Source organism: Saccostrea cucullata, unplaced genomic scaffold, assembly GCF_032062105.1.
Source record: "Saccostrea cucullata isolate Sc308-1 unplaced genomic scaffold, CSIRO_AGI_Scuc_v1 ctg398, whole genome shotgun sequence".
Classification (NCBI taxonomy): Eukaryota; Metazoa; Mollusca; class Bivalvia; order Ostreida; family Ostreidae; genus Saccostrea; species Saccostrea cuccullata.
This window is the reverse complement of record NW_026929671.1, coordinates 375,088-385,222: the sequence shown is the minus strand read 5'-3', so window position 1 is coordinate 385,222 and position 10,135 is coordinate 375,088. Positions and strand designations below refer to the sequence as shown.

Below are 10,135 nucleotides of genomic sequence, written 5' to 3'. Positions count from 1 at the left end.
TTAATTTCTGAAGATTCCGGATTATTCTTAACATATTCGATCGCTTAATCAGATTTAAATGTATTATTTTTTAAGAAATTACAGCAAGTTTATAGAATGACTAATGAACCAAAAAATGGAAGTTTTCGCCATCATTCAATATCAGTAAATGCGATTACTTATATAAATGTTTTAAATTTGATTTTGTTTTTCTGTGAATTCTTGGATCCACGCGTCGGTCGCAGAGGATCTTTACACACGCGCTGACCTAGTTAGAACATTCCATCGAGGTCTCAACATCATTTACGTTTATAGCCAAGAAGACTTTACATGAGAACAAACAATGCATGCAACATGTATATTTGAAGAACCCCCACCACCCAGGCGATTTTGTGTGTCTGACTAGTACTCTCTATATCAGATTGTTTTTTTTTTCTCAATAGCAATGCAGATCGCTCATTGTTTACATCTCGATCTATATTTAGAAAAAAGCATCATCATCAAACTGACCAGTCGGTAATCCTCGGGTGGTCTCGCACTTTTTGTATGGAGCGTAGTGGAGTCAGCTGAGGATTGCCGATGGATAAATGGCAGCTTACACTGTGACTTCACATCCGGAAATCAAACTTAATGTGTCATCTCTCGTGAGAGATGACAACAATGCGTAAGCGTATAATATAATTATTGATAGCAGATTATGGATAGTATCTGTAAAGGGGTAATAGTTGCTGACCTTATAATTAAGTGGTATGGTTATTAACTAATGATGACAGTTGTAAAAACATTGGTTGAGGTATAATTATTACATATAAGTATTACGAAAAGGACGATATGACAATATCGCATCTATTGCACATCCTCTCTGTATTGAATTCAATTCTTTATTGCAAAAGACATACGCCTTATAGCATTTATACAATATATAAACAAAAGAAATAAAGGAAATAATGGCTGGTCAATCTTGTAAATCCTTATGGAACATGCACATATATACTCGTATTAACAGTCTTTACAGCAAACCAAATATTATAGTTGAAACTTACCAGTAAAGTAAAATAATAGGACTAGGTTTTGGCCAGAGATTTTGCATTGCGATATATTGCGATATTTTTAACTGTATTGCGATATGTATTGCAATATTTTCAATGAAATAAAAATGGCATTTTCTTACTATATTAACTTTAATTTACATGCAGAATTTACATAACTATGATAAGTAACAAACACGAAGAAAAAAAATCTTGTTGATTTCATTTAAGTTATGCTCTTAAATGTTCCCACAAAACAACTTCTGTCTTACTGTTTGTCTTAATAACAAACTTTCACAAGTCCTTTTTTATATTTAATCATTTTAATGACAAAATTCCTAAATCTAAGTATATTGCCAATATATCGATATTACAAAATCGTAATGCGATACGATATTGTCTGTCTTTGTATTGCAATATATTGAAATATCTATATTATTGCCCAGCCCTATAAATTAAGCTAAAACCAAAATTATATTAGAACAGATTAAAAATGGGATGATATGACCTAGGTTGGAGAGACAAATGACCTACCGTGAAATGGTAGGAGAGAGAAATAACCTGGGAGAGAAAGAAGTTTTAGAGAGAAATGACCTGACACCCACATGATATTATGATAAATTCGCACTATTCATTTAGCTCCTCCGTAAACAGACTGTCAAGGGGTCCCATATGCACACGTGTTTGGATAAATGAAATTGTCATATAGTCCTGTAACATTTCATCTGAATGCACAAACCCTATTGTTTAATGATCCGACCCATAGTAATTGAGTTTTTTCATCATAACTCAGGCTCACTGGTTCCTCTATCCCAAATTGCTGTGTCTCTATCTGCAAAATGAAGTGACCATTCTTAATATGTATAGTGTTGGTCCTCGAATCACACACACTGTGACCACTACAGCACCACGGCCATTATCATTTATATCTATATCAGTAAGGTCAGACACAATAACATCTCCATTGCAGTTCTCTGTGTAGCTAGGCAGATTATACAGATCCTGACCCGTTCCGTTGTGTTGTATTGTCATTATATATTGTCCTGTATCGTTATACCGTGCCTTGCCTGTCCATGTTGTAGTATTCAACATCCCGACCAGAATACCTTCATTGCAGCGGGAACTGTAAACACAGAGTGGTATCCATGGCTCATTTCTATTTATCAGGGTACACTTCATTCTGGTATCATGATATATTTGGTTAATGTTAAAATCCCTGTCTATATAAATAAGAGAACGCGTAGTTTTCACTGAATGTATTCCATAACTAACCAAAGCTATATCTGTAAGAGAATAAAAAGTATCATTTGCGTTGGTCATGATACATATAAGAATATCACCGTCACTGATCCAGAACCCACCTGATGGTACACAGGAAATGTGCCATACACCTCTAAAGTCTTTTACCATGTCCACTGTTATAGATCTGTGTAACTTGGGTTTGCAGTTTAAGAAAACATTCATTTCTTACTTGTTTTTTCCCTGTCTCTAGAAATTTGATTTCACTCAAAGTCTTAATCACTTCTTCCAGGTTGATTTTCTCAGTGAAGAAGGACGGAGAGGAATGTGTCAAGTTATTTATCTTGGGGATACGGACATTCTTTTGGTACAAAAGGAATTGTACTGGTCTACTTGCTGATTGTTCACATGTTTGTTCATAGTTCTCAAAAATGATACGTTTTCTACTAATTTTTCTCTTCTGTTTTTGTAATTTATTAATTGTTAATCCGATTTCAATATCAAATATTGCAGCGTCGATGCAATCCTTTAGTTTCTGAGCTTTTCTTGGCATCTCTGATCGAAGTTTGAAGATTTCTGTGTTAAGGATTTTCATATCAATTCTGATATCTTTCAGAAGAATACAACTGTAAAATAAAGCCTCACTTCTGATGTTGTTAAGGATTTTTCTGTGTTGATGACCTTTTTCTTGACATGTTTTTCTTATGTCCTTTACATGAATTTGGTGATATTTGTGTTCTTTACAATGGGAACAAACAGGAAGTTTACATGAGTGACAAAACATTGTACAGATTTTTTTTGGATGTCTCGCACATGTATCTTGTTTTGATATGTATTTATTTTTCTCACTGTAAATCACAACATCGTGGTATACGGTATCTAGATCAATAGCATGTTCCTCTTTACACTGTAGACACAGATCATGTTTACACGTGTAACAGTAGAATTTTGTGTCCCCCTGACATTCAGAACACTGTCGTACTTTACATACTAAACGCACACCCCATTTACTTCTATCCCCTTGATATTGAAAACTCTGGGTACTTAATCCTGAAACCATCTCGATGAGGTTGCTAAAAATTAAGCTTTGATGGTGCACGTGGTGGATTATAGTTGAAGGTGGAGAGAGCTGAAAGTAATCAAATACAAAAAATTTAGGATTTTGTTTAGTTTATATGTTTACTGAATATGATACTTAGATTTTTAAACTTGTATTTAACATTTTATCAAGTAATTATAGATAAAACTAAATGAAACTAAATGAGTCATCCTTCTGGACATTGCGGATAGGTCTTCAGTCCAAATATTAAATATTACCAAGATGTTAAATAATAAGCAACAGTAAGATTGATGACATTGATTGTTTTTTCGAGATATAAAAGTTGAGCATTCTGGTCGCTTGTGACTGTATGAATTCTTGTCACAATTAACGTTGTCGATGAGTGTCCATACAATCATATACAATTAGCAAATTGCAAAATTCGAATTTTGTGCACCGAATGATATACTGATTATAATTTAACCTTTTAAAAAGTGTTTAATCTATTTTCATTTATTGAACAAATTTTAAATAAAATTATTTATTTTGCGAGAATCACAAATAGCCAAATTCTAATGAAAATATGTGCAGAGTATTTCCCGTAGAAAGCCCTGAAAGGGACATTTTGTAAATTCTACAAACTGAATATTATTAAAGTGTTGCAGAATCACTAAAAAGCTGTGAAAATTCATATCATAAAGATTTATGCGCCGGGGCATTCAGATAAGCAAAAAGGAAAGCTTGTACTAAGTTGTAGGTCATATACACCATGTACACCTGGGAGACTGCAAAGCCTATGTTGGGCCACGGTAAAATGTGAAAAAATAAACAATCAAATAAAGCAAATTTCTTCATATTAAATCCTTAATTGATATCTAAACTATGGAAAGCCGTAGGGTACCCCCACATTATTATTATTTTTTCCTATATAATTATACCAAAAATAATTATCTCATCCAAAACTGAAAATCTTGCTTTTTACAACATTATTATTATTTTCCTGCAATAATTATAATGTTGTCTGTTAAAATGTACACATTATTTTATTTTCTCCTCCAATTATAATTATTTACACTTTACAATAATAATCTTGCCAGTCAATGTGGACACGATATAATTGTAAAAAAAAAAAAAAGAAAAAAGAAAAAAATTTAAAAAGAATAAAAATAAAAAAATAAATAAAAAAAATAATTTTTTTTATTATTATTATTTTGTACACATTTTTTTTTTTATTTTACTTCAAGATCATAATTATTCTTATTTCATCATTTTATAACAATGCATCCCTGTAATAATAATGTAGTGATTGAAAATAAGAATAAAAAAACAAACAAACTTAAAACAATTATTTCCGAAGTCTTCGTTATATAATCTTTGCAACAATAATGATGATGTAAGGCTTTGTTTTTATTTTCAACAGGAAAGATAACTTCTTTTTTAGTGACAGTAACGAAAACTCTGTCCCCTTCACAATAATTATAAGATTGTGACTGTCTACATTATTTGAAGCGTGAAGATTTTATTATTTCTAGCGTGACGGATACAAGCGTTAAAGTGAAGGAGATTTTCCTACATTATTTGAAGCGTGAAGATTTTATTATTTCAAGTGTGACGGAAATCAAGCGTCGATGCGAGAGAGATCTTCACCTGAAAAGGCCATGTGCCATTTGGGCTGTTGCGAATATGAATGTAAACAAAATGAAAGACAGAAAGTCCAGCTATAGGCTTTTTAAAAGCGGTGAGTACGGACTAATCATAAATGTATATTTAAGTGATTTACATCATTTAAATAACGTCTCTTAATTTTTAATCAGCTGTCAGTTTATTGTAAATATGAGCTAGAGTTAAAACAGGCAGTTCGAATTGCCTCAGACAGCTATCAGAAACCGACCATATAGTGTGCACATAGACGCATGCATTATAAAACCAACCTGTCTGATTAAAAGGATTAAGAAGACAATCATTTTATTTGGTTGTACTGACGGATTAAGGAAATAAACATTTGAACCTTGACTTATAAATTCTCTGTCATCCACTGGTATGTCGATCGATATCAAAAATAAAGAGAAAATAATCTGTCAGACCTTCACTGTGGTCATGCCGTCACCTCTCCCCTTGTATATATAGTATAGTTAAGTCTGATTTTGGTGGGAAAAATAAAAAACCATTCTTTGATTAAGTGGAAATATATATATTCTGTCCTGTGAAGGCAAGACTTTAATCTGGAAAGTTCCCAGACCCCTCCACTACCTTTTTATGAAAAGGTTACATGTGACTTTAACATGGTGAAAAATGCCTTTCCTAGCCAAACATTTCTCATCTACTCCTCAGACCTCTGTACATGCCATAATCTTGCACATACATCTATGCATTTATATTTTTAGATTTTGTATCTATCTGCCACTGATTGAAAGAAAATTCAAGATAGAAAATGAATCAGCTGAACAATTAATTCTGTCTGAAAATTGTGCAAGAGATACCCTGATGTTTCATTTCAAAATGAAGAATTTGATGGTAAGGTTACTAAGGCCTTAATAAAAATCATTGAAATGCTTTCTTTGAATGTTAGAATGGTAATTAACATTGCAGTTGTTGCAGAAAAAAAATGCATAACCCATGTAAGCGGGATATGCATTTTTTTCTGCAACATCTGCAACATAAAGTCCCATTCTAACAAAACAAAGAAAGGCGATTTATTGTTTATATTGATTGATCCTTTAAATCTGGAAGGTGTTGTACAGTGTAGCTGCTATGCTGCCACTACATTGTATGGAAAGCAATGCTTTTGATTGTAGAGCTAACCTAGATGTTACATAGGGTGACTTAAATTAGCACTAAAATTTAATGCTTAGTTCCAAATACAAGATGGCCTTATAGTTGCAACTTCACAGCACACTAGATTTTAATTAAAAATAGGGGAATACTTTCTACATCTTACTGTTTTAAAAGTTAATTTACATGTATATATATATATATATATATATATATATATATATATATATATATATATATATATATATATATATATATATATATATATATATATAAGATATTTGGGCGAGGGTAAGAAAACGTGATAGAGGCTTGCCGAGCCCTCTTACGTTTTCGACCTGAGCCCAAATATCGCTTATATTTCAAGACATTTATCATTTATTTTTTTATTATCCTGCAACATATTTTTAGCATTTGAACGTCCAAAACAAGCTATTTTCGACAGAAATAGGCACATCTCTGCAGTTGAAATTATTATACCTCTACTGTAATAACTCTATATGAAATTAATACCATAAAACTGCCTATTTCCCCGAGAAGAGACTCTTCCCTCATCTGAGGACTACTCCCCGAGATATCAGAGCTACTCCCTGGAACTACTCCCCAGAGCACCAGATAATTTTTTACCCCAAAGTGTAATTACTGCCTGATTTTCAAATCAATGCAGATTTTGATTTTCAGCAAAATGATTGAATAGTATTTTGTTTATATATAAATTTTTTGACCTTTATTTTGATTTTGAGCCTGTAATCAAAATATATGTGTTTTTGAATACTGGTTTACTCTTGATACGATATATCATCTTAAATGGAGGAAAAGTTTTCTGCGTCTCTGATTCTATGGTACCTTGACATACTGTATAATCTTCCTTGTCAAAAGAGAATGCATAAAAATTTAAGCAAAAAGTCTTGTTATTTTCAAAATACATTTAGATAAATGCAGGAATTGTCAGGCCTTTGTAGTTTTATCCCTCTTAAACTCTTCTGAGAGAAAAGAATCTTCGTTAATAAGGCAATTGTTGAGAGAAATGAAAAATTGGCTATGAACCCAAAATAAAAAAGTTATGCCTAGTGCATAGTCTTTCTATTTACAGAAATTGATTTTAATCTAAATCTCTGATATTTTCTCCCAAAATGGATTATCATCTTTGTCATTACTAGAATATTCCTGGTCACTAATAGGCTTTTAAATCTGTACTTCTTTTTGAGAAAAATGAAACACTGGGTTAACCTCAATTCATATCATTAAGTAAGTCGTACTTGTATTCTTCAACCTATTGTACGCATTACTTTCGTGGTGTAATGCTTATCTACGATTGCTAATGCGTAATTGTATGCTGTATTTTAATTTTCAATGGGTATTTTGTAAAATTCAGTGCGTATTTCTGCAAATACGCACATTATCTGGAGCTCTGCTCCCTCATGAATATTTATTAGTAATTTTAACCAATCAAAGTGTTCAGTGGGTGGAGCGTTCCAGGAATCTCGAGTCCGTGACGTAATGTTATTAGCAATGTAACTATGACGTCAAAACATTTCAACATGCAATGTCAAAATCATAGTTACTTGCAAATGAAGACAACGATGATATATATTCTTGGAAATGTCAGTGAAAATATTTAAAAAAAAAAATAATTACATTGTTCTAGGACACGATGCATTATACAGCGTGAATTTGTGATAATGCCTCTATAGTGTTTTTTTAAATGTGGGAATATCTGGTTTTTCAAAAAAATTGCCTATGATTAATTCGGTATAATAAAACACCCTCCTACCCATTCCATAACTGTAAACTATGATGCCATGGTGTAAACATTTCAATATACAAGAGATCCATGTACCACAATGCTCACCTTAACATGAGCTCCCATAACATGCCCTTTTTTCTTTCATCACAATTTGCATTTATCTCAGTTTCAAAGAAAGTTTTCAAAATATTTTTTTAAAAAAACTTCATTTGCTGATACATAATAATGAGAGGACCTCTCAAGTTTTTGGACATTGACCTTTCTTTTGACTTTGACCTCAATTTCTTGAATTTGTGTTTAGCCCAGTTTCAAGAGCTAATTATAATACTTTTGTCAAACCTTATATGCTGATGCATATTGATGGGACCTACTCCAGTATTTAATTTCATCAACATTTTTTTTACTTGATTTTTCCTATAATTTAATTTGTTAAATTCAGTTTTAAAAGAATGAGATGACTAATAGGAAGATTTTCAAATGACTCAACAAAACTTTTTTCTTTTCTGAATTATCTCCCCTTAGCCTAAATCCTACCCCTTCAATCTTGCCTTTTGATTTGGTTTGAATTCTGGGGGGAGGGATTAAAACGTAAAAACTTTGCAGATAAAAAACGTTATTTTATATGACAGATGGATACCAGACACTCTTTGATCAGAAAAATTCACCTAAGCCTTTGGCTCAAGTGAGCTAAAATGCACAATAAATAATAACAAAGTAGATGTCTGACTTTAACATATTAATACAGAGTAGATTTAAATATAGAGCACATTAGACTTACATCCTATGTACATCCGATGTAAATGTTAATATATTCTGCAGTTTAATATTTTAAAAAATTAAAATCTGCAATTGCCCTCAAGTTTTTTTTAAACCCTCCCTGGGTAAATCTGCCTTTATCTGTAATAAATATCTGTAATAAATAAATCATTTTCTTTAAATTATGTAGAACAGAATGTCCATTTTACCTTGTCATCCATATTTCTTTGAGTGAATAATCCTTTTCTTTCTTTTCCACACTGTTTTCTTTCTTTAAAACATTTATACTTCTAAAAACCAAAACTCTTTGTAGCTCCTAAAAAAATAAATGTGGACATAATTCTTTCAATAATTATAGAATAATTTTGGTTTCTCATGATGACTGATGATTGATGAATTGTTTAAAAATGCATTGAAGAGTGTTTCACATAAAACAAAGACAAGGAATCAGTATCAGATTTTGAATTTTGCTTCTGGGAACTTCTCAGCATGATATATCATAACATATGGTATACACAGAACATGAACACAGAGAGCCATCGGCAGAAACTCATGGATGATCTCGTCTTTACTTATCATGATAAGTAAATACGAGATCACCTATGGGTTTCCGGCAATGACAGAGAGCATGTCTAAACTAGTTCAGTGAAAGTGTGATATACATACATGCAAGGCAAACATTCAAACAAAACTGTAAACGAAAAATAACCAAGCTTGTCTGTTAGCTCTAAAATCAAAGGCTGATGGCCTTGTAGACGAGGGCCAATGGCCTTTGTTGACCGATGGTTTGAGTAAGGCCTGTGGCTTTAAAAACTAAAGAGTAGGCCGATGGCCTGAGATATACAGTGGCCGATGGCCAAGGTGACCGATTGTCACAAGGACACATTTTTAGGGCAGATTAATACACGTCAAAGACTTACTTATAAGATTGACCATGTGTTATTTCCTATTATGTGTTGGCTGATGGCCTGAGATCATGTAAAGATGCTGATGACCAAGATGACCGATGGACATCAATAAATTTGGAAAGTTTAACACATCAAGACATTATAGGATTAACAATGTGTTAATACTCCCTCTCATGAGTAGTTTCCCTTAATCAGATATTGTAGGTGATGGGGAAGAATCAATGTAACATGAGATTCAAGCTATTGTCTATAAATGAAATGATTTGATTGACGCATGAAATCACTGATAATAATAATCTGAAAAATGGTGCGAAACTCTGTACTTTATATAAACAGTATTTAAAATAACACCCTCTTATATTTGGTAGGACAAAGAGGGAAAATTGCCTGGTTGACTCCCAAGATGGCGGCCAACGGGAAATAACTCTTGTTAATATGGGTCTACTGAAAACTATCTATTAAAATCATAATCAAATACACTGTAGGTCTCTTACTGTTTAGAGAGTCTTCAATACATTACAAGCCTCCCCCCATAGCCACACATGCAGAAACACAAGCAATAACACTTCTACCTGTAAATTTCATTCCAATATTGCCAGGACAGCTCTTACTTAGGACAATATCCATACATCTCATGATCTGCAATATAATACAGTACATGTATTTT

General features: G+C 32.4%; 1 protein-coding gene across 1 annotated transcript; it reads right to left on the bottom strand.

Moving 5' to 3' along the window:
• Nucleotides 1–2,400: 2,400 nt before the first annotated feature.
• LOC134281728 (E3 ubiquitin-protein ligase TRIM45-like) lies at nucleotides 2,401–3,306 on the bottom strand. The gene has a single exon (XM_062764160.1). It carries the CDS (start codon nucleotides 3,304–3,306, stop codon nucleotides 2,401–2,403), a length of 906 nt encoding a protein of 301 aa, XP_062620144.1.
• Between the last annotated feature and the right edge of the window lie 6,829 nt (nucleotides 3,307–10,135).

What these genes read in the sequence shown, in the direction of transcription:
- LOC134281728 (XM_062764160.1), bottom strand. Translation starts at nt 3,306, where the DNA reads ATGGTTTCAGGATTAAGTACCCAGAGTTTTCAATATCAAGGGGATAGA.